This window comes from Callorhinchus milii, unplaced genomic scaffold, assembly GCF_018977255.1.
Source record: "Callorhinchus milii isolate IMCB2004 unplaced genomic scaffold, IMCB_Cmil_1.0 Scaffold2, whole genome shotgun sequence".
NCBI lineage: Eukaryota > Metazoa > Chordata > Chondrichthyes > Chimaeriformes > Callorhinchidae > Callorhinchus > Callorhinchus milii.
The window spans coordinates 119,872,538-119,894,496 of NW_024704743.1; the positions used below are offsets into that span (position 1 = coordinate 119,872,538).

The following is a 21,959-nucleotide window of genomic DNA, read 5'->3' on the forward strand; positions in this document are numbered from 1 at the left end:
TAAGCTACAGGACTCCACACAGGAGCTACAGAACTGTAGAAACTGGCCAAAATAAAATTGGGAGCTGACCCCAAAACACTCCAAGTATCCAGTCTTGCCCTGTATTACCCATCTGCAGAGCACTGTGCTCCAATATGGTCATGCTCTAGCCGATGCACACCAAATTGATGATAAACTCAATCAATCCTGAGGGAACATCACGGGGACTCCCACCCTGTCGCTCCCGGTGATTACACCAGCATCAGTCAGGCAGGATGGCTTCAGTAAAAAGGAGACACAAATACAGGTATATGTTCCTAGACATCTACTGCATTGACACATTCCACCTCCCAAGAGGCTGAAGCCCAGAAAGAGCTTTGCCTCTGATAATCCCTTGCCCCAAAAGTACCATGTAGAAGCCTACAGTGTAACAAAACAGCAGGAAATGCCAATGATCTTGGGTGAGCCTGGTTCCTTCACGAAACACTCCCTCTAGCCACTGACCTCCAAAGAAAACACTGGTGTACCCTAACAAAAATATTTGTTGGATCAGGGTATGAAGAGATACGGGGCGAAGGACTTGAGGCACAGATCAGCCATGATCTTATAGAACGGCGGAACAGGTTCAAGTGGCTGAATGGCCTACTCCTATTTCTATGTTTCTATATAAATCGAGGGAGAGCTGGGTTGACAAAGACTGGTGACAATGTGACCAAGTGGAAGCTGAGAAACAAGCCCAGATGTGAATGGGGAGAGCCAAAGGCAAACACTTGAACACTGGCTGATGCAGTGCCCCCTGTCAACATCCTGGACTCCTGAGGAACCATTCGAGATAAATGACAACACCAGATCCTGCCTGCGGTTTTGGAGCAACAAGCTATGAGTGAATGAAACTGCGTGGAAGATATCCAATTTTGTTTCGCTGACTGAATTTGTACAACATAAGACTTAAAGTAATGCGTACACAACTTTACTTGTACTGAAATCCTGTTTAGGTATTAGTTACAAAAACTGGACAAGCTCCAAATGTGGCTGCAAAAAGGTTCCAAAATAGTGTAATAACAGTACTGTGGTATGCTTCCAAGACAAGAACAAAGACCTCACAATGAGGAACAAGACAGTAACTGGTTTACATACAAGCATCCCAAGTTATCAATTTGCCTTTTGGTGACTATTCGGAGTACTATGAACAAGAACAACTGAGATTTTAGAAGCTGTAGATCTCCCACTTTCTCTCCTCCCTGCAGCTCAGTAGAACTATATTTAAAATTAGGCTAATATAAGAAAAATACTGCTGTTAACTTAGCAGTAAGTAGGAACCCGGTTTTTAGTGGATTGGCAGATCGCTTTCTGGGGGTAATGGTTTCTGCCAGTGCGGTTAGGAAGTGGTCTGCTCTGCTCGGATATTCCTTGACATCAGGTTACACTATTTGCTATCTAAGAATGTGGTTGCTGTGTGGCAGCAAATTCATGCACTGAGATATTCACAATGTGTGAACTCCCATCTTCAGATACGAAGAATAACCAGTATCAGAACAATAACTTTCAAGTTATTTTATGTGTCACATAGGTATTTATATCATGGAAACCTAAGGACCACTAATTAATTAAATTTATCTGGGAACCACCAAAAAGACAAAAATTCCAATTAAATACTCAGCAGTCAAGTTTATCTATTCTTCTCCAGAATCTGTATACATCCTATAAACGCCTAAGTCGTACATCTGCCCGAGTGCCGTTCAAGTGTTTATATCCTACATAATAATAATCCTAGCATTTGATATAGCGCTTTTCATGTCTTCTAGATGTCTCAAAGCTCTTCATAGAATATACTGTAAAGTGAACTGACTGTATATTTGTGGGCGAATATTTGTGGACTGTGTATTCTATGCAATTTTAACATAACTTATTTTTTGCATAAGTCATATTCAATGTATGGTTCCAACTGATACGACTTGTATAAGGTTTACTATACATTCAAAATAACCCAGTCAGGTTCCCCCGGTCAGTTCGAAGTAAAGGACAGGGCAGGAGGTCAAGGACCAGGTGGCTAAGAAGAAGCTTTTGTTTGTGTTGTTCAAGGGGAGCAAACATGTGAGAAAATAAAGTAATACCCTTGCCATTACTGCACTCCATTGTATACAGGTAATCCATGTAGAAGGCCCCAAAGCGCTGTACACCAGCTATCTCTGTGTACGTCTCCTGCCAACAAAGAAGAACAAATAGAACATAAGTTCCAAAAGGATGGAATCTAGAGATAACAACACTATATTATGTATGTCTCCTTGTATTTGCATAGGCTTTTACACAAAGGCTTATCGCTGAAAGAGAACAGAGGTTATCTGAAGCATTCTTCCAGACAGGTAACACGACTGCTATTAAAAGGCCAAGCACAAGAGGGACATACAATTTAAACCACCATTTCATCCAGTTAATATCTAATGTTGGTTCACTTTTGCAAATTGCTTGTAAGGCAATAAGATATTAAGTAAAATGGCTTCTGAACATCATGAACAAATACTTGTTGTTAAACAGCCTGGCTATGGCATCATCATCATTGATTTCATAGTATCATAGTCATCGCAATGAATTAAAACAAAATCAGATAGTTGCCTTAAATATATTTAAACACCCGATTAAACTATGCAGGAGGTTTACATACACAGGAAACACAGGTTTTTAAGTAACGTTTTAATTGTTAGTATTTTTATCTATTGAGAACTCCACTGCAAACTCAATGCCTTTCAATGTTGCTTTTGAGGATATAATAGTTACAATTTGATGAAAAACCTTATCACATTAAAGTCCTTCCTTCAAAGCACTTCACATTAGTGGATTAATTTGAAACGTTAGTGACTATTATGTAAGCAAACACAGCAAGTAATTTGTGCCAGCATAACAAAACCAAATTACTATCAGTTTAAGCTCTTCCAGTAAATTTGGCTATTTTGCTTTGGAAAATGTGGCTATTTGTTGTAATTTTAATAAGCTTTTGTGTACTTGAATGTAGCAAATCTGAAAATCAACAGCAATTGAGCTTTTTTTGCTTAAAAAATGTTGCTTTGTATTGAAAAATCAATGCTTCAGAAGACCCACAGCCTCAATCCAGTATAGAATTTTGATTCAGTAATGATCTGACCTTGTGTTGAGCAGCATCCAAAATAAACTCTGCCCGAACTCCATTATTTTCTGGGCTTCGGTAATCAAACAGAGAATTGGTAAGGTATGTTAATCCTTTACTGTTCAGACTTTCACCACAGCTGAAGAAACACGCTTCCTTAAAAAAAAGATACAATAGTTAGGTTTTAATTTAAAACTCCAGGCAGATCATTTCCTGAGGGTGGTGCAGACAGCTCCAGTTTCTCACTTTTAAAAGGATGATTTTTTTAAAAATTAAAACAAAAAAAATCTTTTTCTAAACTAAACTTCTTAAACTCGGCTCTCTCTTTATCGTAGGACCAGACCAGCGAGGCACAATACATCAGCTGACCTGGATTGTCTTAGCAAATGCCTCGCCATTTAGCTCCACTTCTAATCCTACTTTTTCTCTTCTGATCCTTCTATTTGCATTAGTGAAGCAAGAAACATAAAGCAATGAACAACAGAACAGAATGTAGCCTGTTAGGAGTCCTGTAGCGTAGTGGTACAGCACTCGCCTCGCAAGCAACAGGACTAGGGTTCGATTCTTGAGCAGGGCAAAACCTTAGGCAAGTTTCCTTACTCCACACACCTCTAATTACCTAACAGTAAATAGGAACCCTGTTGTTAGTCAATTTGCGTATCGCTTTCTGGGGGTAATAAATCCCTTAAAATAATTTTGGCCAATCAATCCGTGACTTTTTGTGGGACATTGCTGTGCTCAATTGGCTGCCGCGTTTCGCCCACCAAATACACAGTCAATTCACTTTACGGTATAATCTGTGAAGCGCTTTAAAACGTCTCAACGACTTGATAAGGCGCTATATCAAATGCAAGGATTATTATTATTATTAAAACTTACTGCAAAAAACATGCAAAATCTAGTTCATCATAAACTTGAACTCATTGACTGCTGGGGAAATATCCGGCATAGATACTCCTTGATAACAAACTTACTCGAGCGAAAACCCACAATATTTATTCACTCTCACATTTCCACCATTGAAATCTGATTTACTTCAACATATAAAATACCCTCCCTCCCCTAAGTGCACCATTCAAGTCCTGCAGATTTTTTTGATTCATGCAAGTCGGCACCTATCACTATAATCCTACGATCGTGTTATGGGGCAAATTCACTGCTCAGTGGAAAAATATTTATTTTAATCTCCATTTGAGAATCCTGTTCTTTTTAAACCTACAGTTTAAAGTTCTGTGAAGGGGAACAGTCTGCTTTCGATCTACATTCTCCAGATCTCTCTCTCATTTGAAAATTCTGAATCTTGGATCACCATCTCCACTCCCCCATCCACCCCCAGGCTATGAAACTCCAAGAGAACCCCTTATATTTAACAGCTTGAATCCCTGCAGTAAATTTATTTTATTGGCTCTGGCATGAACCCTCTCCAATGCTTCAAATCCCAAAACTGTACACAGTATCCAAAGTTGATCTCACCAGTGAGCTCTATAATAACTTAATTAAACTCTTTGTCAAATCCCCTCAAAGACAGAACCTCGTACAGGTCTCACCTTGCTGACAGCATCTTAATAATAATAATAATAATCCTTGCATTTGATATAGCGCTTTTCACGTCAGGAGGACGTCCCAAAGCGCTTCACAGAACACACTGTAAATTGAATTGACTGTATATTTGTGGGCGAACGCGGCAGCCAATTGCGCACAGCAATGTCCCACAAACAGTCGTAGATTGAAAATGACCAATTTATTATTGTTTTTTGGTTTTGGAGGGATTATTATTAGGCTCTGTGTGGAGTAAGGAAACTTGCCCAAGGTTTCGCCCTGACCTGCCTGGAAATAAACTCAGGTCTCTCGCTTGCAAAGCGAGTGCTCTAACCACTGAGCTACAGGACTCCATGGGATGGCTGTGTGCGGGACATTGCGCCGCATGAAATTCACCTACAAAAGCACAGTCACCGCACTTCACAGTAACCGCCGTGTGAAGCGCTCCCGAGAGCATGGACTGGAGACATTTGGTGACTGATCAACACACACACCCAACCCCTTTTCCCGCTCCAGCTCATGATACATCCTTAATCCATACACCTCTATTTAATTAGCAATAACCCGGTTGTTAGTCGAGTGGCAGTTCACTTTCCAGGGACAATAATCCCTCAAAAACAAATTTTGTGTCTCAATCCACAACTATTTGTGGGATACTACTGTGTCCCACAAATTGAGTGCCACATTTTGCCTACAGTATACACAGTCAGTCCACTTTACAATATACTCTGTGAAACGCTTTGAGACGTCTCAACAATGCGATAAGGCACTATATCAAATGCAAGGATTATTATTATTTATTTAGGGCCTTTCACATCAGGAGGACATCTTCAAAGTAAAGTCGAAGATATAAGTTTGAAGGCAGGGACTTGAAGACAGACAGAGAGAGGGGTGAGAAATTCTCCCAGGTGGCTTAAAAATCTGCAAGATTGCAAGCTGAATTTCTCCACCAAAGAGCAGATGGTTCAGAACAGTTGCAAAGCAATTTTCAAATTGGGTTGAGCACATATTTGATTTTGTGCACTGCGAGGTCAACAGCTTCTGACCCCGAGCACCAGAAGAAAAAACAAAGGTGAAATACAATCCCCGACTACATTAAGCACATTTGAATTATAACAAAAACACAAACGGATGTAAACTGGAGTCGCTCGCACACACACACACATGCACACTCAGGCACACAACTCAACCAATTTAACAAAACACCGCACATTGTTTACTTACAATTTCACTTCTGTTCATATTTTCTTCAAAGTCTTTTAAACCCATTATTCCTTTAAGGCACAATGCTCTGCAGCTCACAAATCCCATCTGACAATTGAAGAAAGGCTCTCCCATAATCAGAACCTTGAGAAGCAATCAGGAAATGTAGCAAGTAAATGCTAAATGCAGACATGCTAAAATCTCTAGCTTTTCTTTTCTTGGAGACAAAACACCAACAACCACCTCAGCTCCTTTATATCATGGAGTCCTATAACGTAATGGTTAATGCTATTGCCTCGCAAGGAGAGGACCTGGGTTCGATTCGTGAGCAGGGTGAATCTTGGGCAAGTTTCCTTATTGCACACTCTTCTGTTTACCTAGCAGTAAGTAGGAACCCGTTTTTTAGTCGATTGGCAGGTCACTTCCAACATCCCCCCAAAAAATTGGTCATTCATTACATGACTGTTTGTGGGACATTGTTGTGCGATTCGCCCACAAAATACAATCAATCCAATTTTACAATATATTCTGTGAAGCGCTTTGAGACTTCCCAACGACGTGATAAGGTGCTGTATCAAGTGCAAGGATTAATACTGTTATCACAAGAGTAACTACAGTGGAGTCTTATTATAAGGTGATAGTTAAGGAGGGGATATTCCATCATTTTGTGCATTCTCTGAGCACAGCTGGCTGTGCGTCATGGGGTTCACACTACGGGTGTACTATAAGCACCCGCATTATAAGAAGTTTATTAACTTGGGGTTCCAATTGTCATTTGCATTCTTTTATATACAAAAAAGGCTTCCTCAGAAAATTGAAATAAGCAGCATTTGATGGGGTCAGCCTCTTGGAATCAGCACTTCAAATGGATATGCCCCACGGAAGTATCTCTGTAACTGGAGCAAGTCACAAACCATCCAGTAAAAACACCAGTTTATTTTTTTNAAATCTCCGCCAACTGGCAATAGACAAGATACAGCTCGTCTTGGTACAGATTAATAGAGTACATCTTGTTAATGGGAGTGTTTACTGAAGCACAAGTTTCCCATAAATGTTAAATGGGAAACTGCTTCATTACAACGTATAAACAGGAACAGCTTTGAGTGAGGCGGCTGCTTTTTTGGCAGGTGCTAATCCAATGATCCAGTTGATCAATTATCAGATTAGGATATATAAGAATTTAAACCAAAGAGACAGCGTGACTCCCATTTGCACATCGTGAATGTTTGTGATTAGTATTGATCAGGATTTCTGCAATGCTTAGCAGTAACTAACTATGTAAGGGTGTACAAAATCAGTTCCATTACTATTTTATGGTGGGTGCAGATCTGATGATAAAGTTCAATGAGTTAACCTCTTATCTCAACTAAATAAAAACCTGCTGTTCGATAGGGGTAATGGATTCAGTCTTGGCCACTTCCAGGACACATTACTGCCAATCGAGATCCCTTGCACATACTTTTAATGGTCTTTGCTTGATGGGAACAAATGGATATTAAGAACATTTTGCTTGGCACAGTCAGACTCCCATTAAGCGACTTCTGCTGCACTTAATTTGTCAGTTCATAAAATGGATATGCATCAGCAAATCGTCAAGCTAATCCCACCATTACTATCAGTTACAGCTCATTTGTGTTTTGTAATGTACACGTTTTAATTTATGAGACTATAAGAATAGTTTAATATCCAAGGACTAATTTTTTGTTGAAAAAAATTTCAATGGCCATATTGTACTAATAGTAGTAATTAACTGGGTGAATAGAAAGGTCATGCCACAGAAAGCTTCACTTCTACTTTAGGCAAATAATATTAAATAGTACCTCAACAGTAGTCCCTTCTTGCTCCCAGCAAAGCACTTCTTTTGATTTCACTTTCTGAGGGCTGTAATAGCTGCTTTCAGTTTGCATTTCTGTCAACTGTAACAAAATGACAAATACCTCATTTTGAACACATTGTATATTAGCAATAAATAGTAGTAATCTGTCATTTTAATGTACAAAATTGCTGCAGACAAATTAATCTTTTAGTTTCAACCAAATTCTGTTATTGCACAGGAAACAGGTGCAGAAAAAAGCAGCTGTAACTTATTATCCACATCAGGATATAGGTCCCGCAGTTGACTATGATTTAATCACATCTAGATAATGACATATGTTTTGAACAATACAAGGTTAATGCTAAACTTCTCAAATTAACAATTTCTTAACATCTGCTGGTCAAATAACTTCATCACTGTCAAACCTGTATCTGTATACCAATGAAAAATACAAGGACATAAAAATCTTCAAAACTGTAGTCTATAGCTTGCAGCATATCTTAGGAATGAAATGCATACAACATCATGATTTTAAACATATATTTTCATAAAATCTCATAACTTTATATATTTTTTATAAATTAATGATATTCAAGTAGAAATCCTAATCAAAAAGAAGGAAGTTTTTTTTTAAAATGTCAGATTCTAAACAATTCCCAGGAGCTAAATTGCTTGTGACAATTATCTCAAATTATATTATTATGACTGGGAGCAATATTCATTCATAGAGGCAGAGATACCCAGAGCTCTCAACGAAACTCCATTTCCATTACTTATGTTGTGCAACTTGCATTACAAACATTGCATTTTCATAGCTATGTTAATATCCCATAAAGTAAAGCCTTCGAAGAGCCTGATTCTTTATTTACTGGGCTAGCCTCATCTGTCAGCAATTATTTTGGAGGAAAAGCAATTAATTGATTAAAGGAACTCAAAATCTCGAAGAATAATTGTAAGCATTATAAAATCAACAGTAGGATTAATTTGGCATGATCTTCCACTGGACTGGTACTAACATACTACAATATGGCCCTATTTGTTTTAAAACCCCCAAAACAAGTGTAAATGAATAGCAAACATTCTTATTATGCAAGTAGACCAATTGCGAATATTTTTTATGAACCCTGGCATGACCATACAAGACTTTAATCATATTTTGCGATTATTATGCCATTACAGCTGGAATCCTTTAACATGATAAATGAAAACAGAATAAAACGCCAAGATAAATTCAAGTGTATTTGGGAAGAGTGGAAATTTGTTCTCAATTAAATACATTTCTATTTAACCAAATTAAATTAAACTGAAAACTCAATCTTTTCAAAATACTTTCTTTGTGCAACTGAATCATCTTATTTGCAGTTTGCATTAAGGCATTTTTTTTTAAACAGTGTTCAGCACAAGCAAAGCTACTGTTTTAGCTTGCATTTGCCACATGGTTATTCTTACAAATTGGAAGTCTCAAAATATGGTAATTTCACGACTTTTAAAAAGCACACTGTCAATTTATAGCTCTTAAAACAAATATTGCTACCACTTAACCTCATCTTCTGGAAGCTGGGGTTGTACTGATTAAAATTGCTTACAAATTTACAGCACAAATTAAATGATTAATTGACCCTTTACCAACCCAGCCGCAATGCATATGGGAATCTCCCCCACATAGTCTGTACCCAATCTTTTAGGTAGGAGTTACACTGCTGGGATGGCAAAACAAAGTATACTTGGTAATCAGTAATTCCTTGGTTTATTAACTCAAAATGCAATAATACCAGTTAAACTCAATGTAATTTTAACATATCACTGTTCAAGGTTATGGATCTGCCAAGCCAGGTGTGGCATTTTATACTGACTTAAGACAACTTGAACAATTTAATAATCTAATACCTCAATCCAAAATCAATAAATAATGCTGTTATATTTTAGATTAAAGTATTATTATTAATAATAGAGTATTCATCACTCCCAGATAATGTATTAAAGCAATAACAGCCTGAATTAATATCGCCCTCTTCATGTAGGACATCTCTGAATGCTTAGCTAGTAAAAAGAAACACAAAACGTCAATTATTACAGTTGAAACAAGCAATTGTATAGAATCAAATAGAGCCACTGTGTACAATCAAAGCGCAAAAGAAAATCTAAAAGTACTAAAAAAGCATCAATCAATCTTTGCCAATATTTGAAATTACAATTACAAAACCCAGATTATTTTCGTCAAGAAACTGTACCAATTCAGCCGAATATATTTATATTATACTTTGTTTGTGTGTTCTTACACAGTATAGTTATAGGAGTGCATTATGAAGTAATAATAATAATAATCCTTGCATTTGATATAGCACCTTATCACATCTTCGAAACACCTCAAAGCGCTTCACAGAATATACTGCAAAGTGAATTGACTGTATAGTTTGTGGGCGAAAATAAAAGCTAAAGAGAAAGAGAAATTCCACCAATGTTATCTGACTAGACTCAGCAACCTGTTCCGTGTACATCAAAATACGTTTACTTACACAACAGTATTAATCTGACAACTTTATTGAATACAAATATTTTTTTCCACATATCAGAGTTACTGCAATTTGCAGTATATCCTGTGAAGAGCTTTTGAGACTTTCAATGTGAAAGGCGCAATACCAGAAATAACTACAGTAATGATTAAAGCAAATATAGCTGTGTTTTTTTGGATATTAGGCAAACAGAAAAAAAAACTTTTTTTGGCCTTTGATACCAAAGCAATCTCCGTGCACCACTAAAAGGGGCAGAAGTCTTAATAAGGGGCAAAAGCCTTTTTTGCAGATCAGCATCAACCCTTTTTGAAAGGCAGCAGTAAATGAGTTGAGGGTGGTGGGGGGGTTGAGTGGAGGGAGAAGAAGCAGGCGGTAAAGTTAGAATTCCAAATTTACAAGGAAATAAACGTCTCCCATGCTCTAAATAAATGCTGAGTCCAAAGTGTTTATAAGTGCACAGAAGCAGTTTATTACTTAAGCATACATTATGGGATTATCACGTTTACTGCTTATATCCAATGTATTGTTTGACATATTTTGTAGTTCAATAACTGTATTTTTCTTTAATTACGCTAGGTTTGTGTTAAGGAAATAAAAGCTGTTATGTTGGAGCTTCATTTCTGGAGTCAAAGCGTGTAGTAAGGCTGTGATTGATGAGGGCTGCTTCAATGTAATTTTATGGTGGGACAGAATTCGATGAGGCAAATAATAGGAAACTACTTACATTCATCGGTAATTTTACTTTGATCAAGGTTCATTACATGGTGTTGATTTTACTGTAATGTTTTCAGTCTTATGTTTTGAGTCAACCTTTGCACCTCTGACAGAACCCAGTAAGTGGGTGAAGCCCATAGAGATGTAGCGAGCAAGTTAAAAAACATGCTATGTTTTCCAAAGTACTGTATTTCTAGATTTATTAAAAGCAGAAATATATAATGCTCAACAAGATGGAAAATCAAATCAAGTGGTAAACCTTACAACATTACGGTCAAGTTTCTCTTCCCCCATCTACTTGCCTCCCACCCACGGCTTGGGTGCCCCACCAATACCATTTTACACTTTCTTCACATACGACAGCTGCAATATGAATATAAATTTTTATTGCAATAGTTCTCGTTAATCCTGGAGACCAACAGAATGAATTTCCACGATTTCAACTGGTTAGGCTGCTTAACAACAGTGTATACTTCCATTTATATAGTGTACCTCATGCGTGGTAGTGCCTCAGAGCGCCGTGCTGCCTTAACTAATTTTAAAAAATCCAGCTGCAAAATTCAGTGTTAAATGCTTAGGACTACAAATGTAACAATATTTTACAATATAGAAACTGATCATACACTTCATAGCTGTTTGTGGGACTTTGCTGTATGCAAATTGGCTGTCACATTAGCCCACAATACACACAGTCACTGCACTTTACAATAAGTTCTGTAAAGCTCCTCCCAACATGAAAGGTACTATACCAAATGAAAGTATTATTATTATTATGATATGCAACTAACTGATCGATCAGCCTCCACACAGAAGAGAACGGCTGAAAAATCAACCCTTCAAAGTTTCACGTAATCTTACCAAAAATAGAACTGTGGCAATGATGGTGCACCAAAATAACTTATTTAATTAGGTTTTGCTAATTGCAAATAATTCATTGATTGTTTCTTTTGGAATACAGTCTCATTGTAAGAGGTGGTAGGAGGATTGGTAAATGCTGAGCTCATCAAGATGGAAAAAAACAATACCCCTGGGGAATGAAATACTTTTGCCACTGCAATTCCTCAGTGTCCGCATCAAGTGTTCACAGGTCAGGCACAGCACAGCTGTAAAGAGCAAAGCTCCATCCACCTCATGTCCAATTCCCAAATGAACACCCCAAACCTCAAAGTTTGCAATTTTCATTTTCCCACACCAAAGAAAGTTGTTGCAATTTATAGTGCCTTATTATGTTCAAAGGTTTCAAAGGGCTTTGCAGCAGGTATTGTCAAGTGACTGCTTTTGTAAACACACCAGCCAACCCTTGTAGCCTCTCCAAGTGAGGCTGACAACTGAATGTCAATTGCTGCCATATTCAAAAGTTTTGTGCTCACCAGGGACTGCCAACATTTTATTAACAAGAACCTTAGTCATCAGAAACTTTCCCTGCCATTCCCGGCTAGTTTCTAGCCTAAAATCTCAAAGGTGAAAGGATTTTCTCCTAACGCACTGTGACATTAGTGCTTCTAAGAGACATACTCCACATACCTGTTTACCACAGTAAGTAGGAACCCATCTGATAGTTGATTGTCAGATTGCTTTCTGGGGGTAATAATCCCTCCAAAAAATAATTCGGTCACTCAATCCACGACTGTTTGTGGAATATTCCTGTGCGCATTTGGCTGCTGCATTTTGCCCAAAAAATATAGTCAATCCACTTTACAATATATTCTGTGAAGCACTTTTTGAGACGTCTCGACCACGTGACAAGGCATTATATCAAATACAAGGATTATTATTATTTTAACAGTAAGTAATGTTTTCAGTAATCTATATGAGGACCTCAATATTTCAAATATGCCAAATTTATAACTAAATTGCAAATGTTCCAGATTTTTTTAGATTCTAATTTAGTTTGCTTCTCCAACTGGAAACTATACAAAAATTAAATAGAATGAAAACAATGTTGTAATCTGTTTCACTGTGTGCCAGCCAGCATGCAAGTTTGCTTTCATGGGTTCAGCTATTATTAGGTTATTGGATTGGGACTTCGGATTATTTCCTACTTAAATAAAATGTACCGAACAAAGATGATGAAATGGTTCAACTGCATTTAATTAAGTACTGTATGGCTTCAATTATTCTGTGTTTCTACACGGTCTAAAGTTCCACCCGCAAAATTGCCACGTTTGGATGACCACAAAGCAATCAAACGGAATTTGTACAAAAGTCATGTGTAAACAAAATAGGAATTCAATTCACCAAATAGAAAATGTAGAATAATTTGAGCAAAATTTCCAACTGCAGCACATTACTGTGGAAGGAATATCGGAATATCATCCTCAAACCCATAATGTCCCACAAACCCTGGTCAATAGAATGATCTAATTACATCAACATTTGCTGTAATTGGAAAACTCGAGAGGCAAGTGAGAAATTCAGTTGATCTCCACCCTTCAGAACCTTGAATACTAGGAAAGGGAGTTTCTTCCAGTGTCCTGGCCAAAAATTGGTCATTCACTCCATGGTTATTTGTGGGACATTGCTGTGTGCAAATTGGCTGCCACACTCAGCTACAAAATACAGAGTCACACTACTTTTGAGTATATTCTACGAAGACATCTCAACAACATGATCAGGCATGAGACATCTCGAAGAAGTGATTAGGCATAATATCAAGTGTAACAATTTATTATCAGTTCACAAATACGTCTCCCCTTCATTCGTGTAAACATTTTGTCGTCTCCTCAAAACTCAGGTGCCTAATTCAATTTGGTTCTTCTTTGCTGTGCCCTCATCAATCCCAGGATTTCCCTGCTGTAATACAATTTTCAGAGCCATCCTTTGGATAAGATGTTAAAATGAGGTCCTATCTGCCTCATCAGTTGGACAAAGATTCCTACAGAACTATGCAAAAAGAGAAGGGAGTTTCTCCGGTGTCCTGGCCAACAAGCACCCAAGTAAAGTGTCATTCACTTCATAGCTGTTTATCAGACATTGTTGTGCACAATTGGCTGGCGAATTCAATGCACAGTCAATCACTACACTTTACAGCATATCCTGTGAAGCACTTTGTGTCCGCCCAACACTAAAGGTGCTATATCAAATGCAAGTTTTTTTTAAAATGTTAATTGTTTATTTCCACAAGGCAATGCTTGAATTTATAGAAAATGAAAAGCTTCGCTGATTCCCGTCATCCTGCCTCCGAAAAACAGAAGAGAAAGAGACAAAACTGTTAGAATTATCACATTACTCCCAATATTGGAATAAACCAAGCGAAAGGAGATGAAATAACTACTGTGCATGCATTTTTTCCATGTAGATTCATTGTATTCATTAACTAAAGTTTCCTGCTTTAAGAACAGGTTGTCAGGAAGGGTGATTGAGGCCAAAACACTGGACCTATTTAAAAAGAAACTTGATGCTCTGATGGAAGGGTGGGTGTTCTGCAGATCAGATGAGCCGAAGGGCATTCATCCAAACCAATCTTGTGATCTTGTGAAGTGCACTAAGTAGGTGCAATCTGGTTGCTAAGGGAAGTGAATGAAAGAAGGGCATCTGCTTTTAGTTACAAAGTTCAGTGTGTTCTGGGATCCTATAAATTAATTATGGTCCCATGGATTTTTGTTCTTTGTTTTTTAAACAAACGGGGTGAATAACGTAATCCATGGAATAAATAACATTTGTCAGATTATTTTTTCTCGAAGGAACCTTTTGCTTCAAGACGAGAAGAAATAGTTCATTGACAGAGTTAACGTTTGGTCACCTATTTAAAATACAATAAGATGCCACTTAAGAGTGTTCACAAAAACCCAGTCACCTCATATAAATTTGAAAGCACAGTAATTATGTTTTGTAGGAATTTTCATTTTGGAATAGGAGCAACAATGCTCCATGTGAATTTATATATACATATCCCACCATACTTAACTAGTGCAATATCAATGTTCAAAATGATGCTTGTTCTATTCTGAACAACTATCAGGTATAAATTTGGTTTTATTCATACCAGAATCCACATGCAAACACCATCCATTGTCTTCAATCAACTAAAAACAATTTGATTAATAAGATGCTGCATAAGTTTTCAATGTCTATAAGAAAATGTCAAGATTTTATTTTATTTTCGAACCGTACATATATATGCTGCAATAAATGTAAGGAGTTGTTGTTTTTATCCAAGCCTTGACCATAATGGGGATCGAGTTGCATTTTCATAAGCGCTTTGATAGCATAAGAAGATGCACAATTGCCAACCAAAGTGTGGGAAATGTTCTTAAGAACTGCTAAACATTTTCGGCACAAAATATGTAGTGGAGCTTCATTATAAGACAGTGGTTGGGGGGGGGCTAGTATCCCAACCCATCTAATAACGAGGACGCGATAGCTGGTTTCACTGCTCATAAGCACAGCCAACTGGCTTGCTTCCTGCAAGCAAGCTGGTATCCTTGATTTAATAAAAAAAGGCCAACTTCCAGGTCATCAGCTCTCCACTGACATCACGTCCAGTATCCTGGACAGGAAGTCACAGCGGCACCACTGCCCCAGAAGTTGGCCATTTGTAGCGTGAGGCCGGTCAGTGAGCAAAAACAACAACAACAACAAGATTCATTTATAGAGCGCCTTTCACATCAGGAGGACGTCCCAAGGCGCTGGACAGTTGGGTCAGGGGGGAAATGCAGGGGGGAAATGGTCAGGGTGAAGGGAGGGAAGGGAGGGAGCGAGGAGGGGGTAGAGAGTCGAGAGGGGAGCTGAAGGCACAGTCAAAGAGAAAGGTCTTGAGACCGGCCTTGAAGGAGGAAAGGGAGGAGGCGGCGAAGGCACTGGGGGATAGAGTTCCAGAGCCTCGGGGCTGAGAGGCTGAAGGCCCGGCCACCGATGGTAGGGCTGTTGGGGCGGGGGATGTGGAGCAGACCGGAGAAACCAACCCTCCCAACTGACCAAGCGTGCAGTGAATGGGATCAACATCCCATTTGCAATAAGATTATTTCTTTTTACTGGTTTAACTGATAAATACCTTTCTCCACTCAGAGGCATCTGCCATGTTAATCTGGGCTGGCTATAATTCCACAAGATTAGCCCAAGAACACAACCCTCTCACAAATAAAACAGCATCTAGATACCTTCCCACAATAACGCCTAACTGACAGCAGGAACTCAGTAGTGTGGAGGAAACTAGCGTGCACAGTACAACACTATTCTGTCTTTTTATCTTAAATCACAAATAGCATTGACCAAGACAAAAATGAAACATAAATGTGAAAAACCACTTGAAAGCTACACAGCATAAAAGCTTGCTATACTTCTTACAAACCTTAAAAGTGACGGTGGCTTTAGTGCAGTAAAATCCCACAGCTACGATGGGATCCTTGGGTGGTTGGGATATTTGACGATTTATTTCAGCCCCATTTTCATCGACTTCAAAATTCTCATCTCCCTCTTCAGAATAGCTCACCAGAGCAGGAACAAGTGACCACGCCCAAGACACCCAGCCCTGATCATCATCATCAAACTGCTGCTGATACTGCAGGCCCTCCACAGTCTGGTATGGGATTGGATGTGGTCCTTGTGTCCCAACTTCAGATTCACCACCTGCCAACGCAAAAACAATGGCACAAATTCATTAAGTATTACTGATGCATTATTACACGTTCGTAAGCTATCCTACAAAGAATTTCACAAAAATGACAGTTCTTTGAAGTGAAGATGGGATTGTCCAAACTCAGGAATTGGTTCTTTTCCAATAAAGCCCTGAAAAGCAGGTATTCTCTGCAATCTAGAGCTGATCCAGCTTTTTCAAACAAAAATCAACACATTACTGTAGAAAATGTAATTAAAATACCTAAACCTTAGGTATTGCTTTTACATTACTGCAGGCAAGCCCATCTCCAGAGTCAGCAAGTCTGCTGCTGGATCTTCAGTTGCCTCTGCACACCAGAGATACGACAACAACCCGCAACTTCATGAACATTATGATGTTATTTCATGATAATGTCAAGTCGTTTGCACAGACAAAACGACAGGCACACTTTTGCAATGTCTGATCGCTAAATAATAACAACAGAATTGGAAAAAAACAGGAGCATTGTATACATTGTTCTTCATTCTCCGCTACTATTATTTTACAATGGGGACATTGCAAATAAGAACTCTCCAATGGCAGTTTGTAAATTCACACAGCCACTAGGCTGACTTTTAGAACATGACGTCACACTATCCAGTCCATTTACATCCAAACCTTCTGAAGGGACCATTAACATACTCATCCCCCCACTGCTGCTGAAACATTATCCAAGTCTTAAGGATATATTTTTTCATTGCTCTCACCAGCCTCTGTCCTGCTCTCTATTCCATGCACAGAATTGTACAGCCCAAGTTCCCTCTTGCACACGGCTTCACACACACATACAATACTCCCAAATGTTCTTCCTTACAAACTCCATTGGCTTCTCGTCCCTCAAGAGGATTAGGTTAAAATCCTTGACCTGGTTTTCAAAACTTTTCCCAGTCTCATCCCATGATGGATGACGATCCATATTTCACACTACATACTGCCCAATACTCACTGGGGACACACATTGCCGATATGATCACTCAAAACTCAATGTTTTTGTTCAATAAATGAACATTTACTCTTCATATATCACATACAGGAATCGTAGAGATGCACAATGCAACGGTTGCTTTGTACCCGTATTTAGACTTCCCTTTGATACCTTGCACACAGGACAGTTAAATAAGTGTTGGTCAGGAAAATTGGACCATAGTTGGCCAAGTTTGCCAGACAGCAGTCTCAATGGAAAGCAGTGCGGTTTTAGCAAACTGAACTCCAACGCACATTCTGTCCACAGGCCTTCATTCTTACCTAATACTCTCCAGAATTAGTTAACCAAAGGTTCATCTCTCCAAGGAGAGTGTGGGCATTCTATTCCAGACAGATATTTCCACGTGTCGTGGCATACGTGAAACTCAATCTGGCTTGGATATTCGAACGCCGTGATGGGTTTCCACATGTGTCAAACACCTGGCTGACCCAAAAAAGTCAATGATTCCCCATTGAGTATATAGACTCTCTCAATGCTGCCATAAATATGCCATAAGTCAATTGAGATGTTCAAGAAAATGAAAGAAATTCTTGAAAAGTAACAATATTAAGGATATGGAAAATAAGGTGGGGAAATTGAATTTAGGAATTTACTGGTTGAGAGGGCTCAACAGGCTGACACTGTCCAAGTAGCTGACTATAATGTAAAAACCTGTTCATAATTGGAAGCTCCAATACTCTCTGCACTCCCCATCAAGTTGCATTAGATAAGGTAACGGTCAAATTCATTCTCTCAGGCAGAAAAACACTGTACTGTTCAAATTTCCGTTATACTCTCCTCCGATTGACGACTTAGCACCTTCAGTGTGCTTTAACTAGAGTGAAATACTCACCTTTGATGTCGCTCCTCGGCTGTGCAAAGCTGCAAGAGATTTTCCCTAATAGCTTCAACAAGATAAATAAACACAATTCTGCCGTTGGCATAACTTTTTGACAATTTTCCCCCGTTTATTCGCATCTACCTTTGCACTAACATTGCTGAACGCCAGAGTCATGCATATACCCCATTCCCTGGGGTAGTGAACTCACCACACAAGCACCAGAATTAATACAGCTGCTCAAAGAGCTGCAACATTTAAGTGAACCGCACTCACTGGTAGCTCTAAGGAGGGAAGTTCCAAGGGAACTGGTTAACTTTATTTCACAATTAATTTTTTCCTTTCAAAAAGTATTTGGCACTTCGGTGTCCCAAAATAAGCAACACAGAAGATTACTGTCTGTTACCAGAGAATAACGTTAGGGGGATTGCTTTCTGGGGGCAATAATCCCTCCAAAAATAAATAAATAAATTGGTCACTCAATCCGCCACCGATTGTGGGATGGGACATTGCTGCAAGTAATTGGCTGCCGCGATTTGCCTACAAAATACACAATCAATCCACTTTACAATATGTTCTCTGATGCGCTTTGAGATATCTCAACGACGTGATAAGGCGCTAAGTCAAATGCAAGGATTGTTATTATCGTGAACACAATTGTAAAAAATAAATGCATATTTGGGCATACACATCAAAAATGTTAACAAAACTGCTGACACATTTAAAAAAAACAAGAAATAATTTTATATCCAGTAAATTCAACACCAATCGTTTTACAAGTGTGTGAATGTAAAGAAGGAGAAAATCTGTTCAGCGCAGTCTCAGTTTCTTTATGTCCAGCACTGTTGATCGGCAGACTCAGTTTGGATTCAAATACAGTTGCACAGTTTTGATATCAAACATCTGCTGCAGTTTGCTGAGAAGGTTAATGAAAGAAAAATTAGAGGCTGGATGTGATGAATAATGAAGTGTCCAGATTGCCACGTCCAAAGTCATTAGGAAAGCGCTAAAGTTGTAGAAAGAATGCAGTCTGCGGAAATATTTTGGTTTCCAAAACAAACCTGTTACAGTAGCACAAATTTACTTTAAAGGGTCTGGTTTAAGGCGGCAAATTGGATTCCCTCTGTACAAAGGCAATCATTTTTCACTTCTTAATGGGATGATTGATCCCTTTGACATGCCACAAGCTCATTTTAAAATTCAGACAATTAATGTACACTATAATGTGCATGTGTTTCAGATCCTCCTCAATATAGGGGAGAAAATATTGACTACATACTTTTAACAATGATAAAATTGGTAAGAAGCTTAAGATGAGTATCTAATCAGGCATTGGGCTATGATTTATTATAATAACAATCCTTGCAGTTGATATAGTTCCTTATCACATCGGTGAGATGTTTCAAAGCGCTTCACACAATATAAAGCCCTACCTCTGTGACCTACTAAACCCCTACCATCCTGTCTGCTTCTTCCGCTGAGCAGGCTCCAGCCTGCTTCACGTTGCCCGCCTCACCATTGACGTGTGGGCCTTCTACCACTCTGCCCCCACCCTCTGGAACTCCATCCTGCAGTACCTGCAGTACTTTCTTCCCAAATACCAGCATCCAGTCTCTGCTTCATACAGAGCCCAACAGCATTGATACATGTGACAGTTTGGGTAATAATAATCCCTCCAAAATAAAACAATAATAAATTGGTCATTTTCAATCTACGACTGTTTGTGGGACATTGCTGTGCGCAATTGGCTGCCGCGTTCGCCCACAAATATACAGTCAATTCACTTTACAGTCTAATCTGTGAAGCGCTTTGGGACATCCTCTCGACGTGAAAAGCGCTATATCAAATGCAAGGATTATTATTATTATTATTATTACCTCCACCACGCCCCCTCCCTTGCCTCCTTCAAGACCCATCTCAAGACCTTCATCTTGCCCCCCTACCGTCCACCCTCCCCAATCCCGCCCCCCAGTTCAGGTTACGAAACACTGACCGTCCAGAGTCTTGGGATGTCCTCCCAATGTGAAAGGCGCTGTACAAATGTAATTTTGTTGTTATGGTATAATGCAAAATGCATTGACTGTGTACTTTTTGAGCCAAACGCAGCAGCGAATTGTGCATAGCTGTGTCCCACAAACAATTCTTGACAATTTAATTATTATTTTTTTAATTTGGAGGGATTATCACCCCCGGGAAGTGATCTATCAATCGACTAACAACCAAGGTCCTACTTACTGCTAGGTAAACAGAGGCATGTGGAGCAAGGAAATTTGCCTAAGGTTTTGCCCTGCTTGGGAAAAGAACCGGGTCCTCTCGCTTGTGAGGCGAGTACTGTATGCAATATACTACAGGTCTCCACGGATTTCCCACCAGCAACGAGCTGGATGCAAGGTTGAAATTATAGAAACAAAAATAAATCATTTCCTGGAGAAAATAATACTGCAACTTAAAACATACACTCATAGCCAAATCAAAATTAAAATGAGGATTGTGTCGTAATTGAAAGTAAATGGTATATACCAAATGCAAAGCATATATATCTCACAAAGTTCAGATTTAAAAAGAGTATTCAAGTTAAGACTGTATAACCAATAGAGAACATAATGTTTAATAAAATGTTATGATTCTTAGGAATATTATCACAGAGAGGAATTTTGGCTGAGATATGTATATAGAATACATATATAGAATATAGAATATATATATATAAAGATTGTGAATCCACAGGAAAGTGGTGGTATTACCATTATGGATGACCGAAGGGTAAGGAGAGAAATTAAAAAGAAAATCTGATTTTAGCTTGCCATAACCATTCCTGAAGAGAGACTGGTAATCCATTACCTTGACCTCAATACTTGGAAAAATGATGCAATTATCAGAAAGAAAAAAGACCGCTTATATGAAAAAGATCGCTAATAAATGATAGCCAGCACAGGATCAAAAGGGTTACATCTCATCTGACCAACTTCAGACATTTTTCTGAGGAGGTGACATTCCAAATCAGCAGTGGGAAGTCATGCGATGTAGTGTATCAAGACTTACAATAGTTGTTTGTCAACGTACCACATGAAAGAATCTTTCACAAAGAGAGATCACTTGATAGCAAGGACAAGACATCGATGTGAATAAAAGACCCTCAGGAGGTCCTTCCAAAGTGACTTATATATAAATGTAAGTGTTTAATGTGTCGGATATGGATTCAAAATTGGCTGAAGGGAAGGAAGCAGAAGGTTATTGTTGGGGGAGTTAGTTCAAAATGGGAGAATGTATTAAAACTGTGTGCCTCTGGGAAATAAACTGCGACCGTTTCTGTTCCTTATATATATATATATATTAATGACCTGGATGCACAGCCCCATTGAAAGGTAGGTATATTTGAGATTACACAAAGTTGGGAGGGAACTGTGGAATAATAGAGAGGCAGCAAAGGTCTTACAAAGAGAGTTTGATAGGGAGTGCACATAGCCTGATGACTGGCAAATGACTGGCAAATGCAGTTCAAAACCAATAAATGTTAGGTACTCGAAAGTAAGAATAGGAAACACATCTACCCCATGGATCATACAGAATTTGCCACGGGGGAAGTTAAAAGAGATCTAGGAATGTTACTTGACTCATTGCTCATCATGTCAAAAGAGTGCAAGGCAGCAACAAATGATGAACAACAACAACAACA

The 21,959-nt window shown here is 38.7% G+C and overlaps 1 protein-coding gene across 1 annotated transcript in view; it reads right to left on the minus strand.

Annotated features, from left to right (window-relative positions):
- LOC103179701 (vacuolar protein sorting-associated protein 13B) overlaps positions 1-21,959 on the minus strand; it is a 481,880-nt gene that overhangs the window by 386,349 nt on the left and 73,572 nt on the right. Inside the window, 5 exon segments of the mRNA XM_007895087.2 lie at positions 2,094-2,181; positions 3,119-3,256; positions 5,864-5,986; positions 7,663-7,758; positions 16,176-16,453. Of these exon segments, the coding sequence (XP_007893278.2) occupies positions 2,094-2,181; positions 3,119-3,256; positions 5,864-5,986; positions 7,663-7,758; positions 16,176-16,453 (723 nt within the window).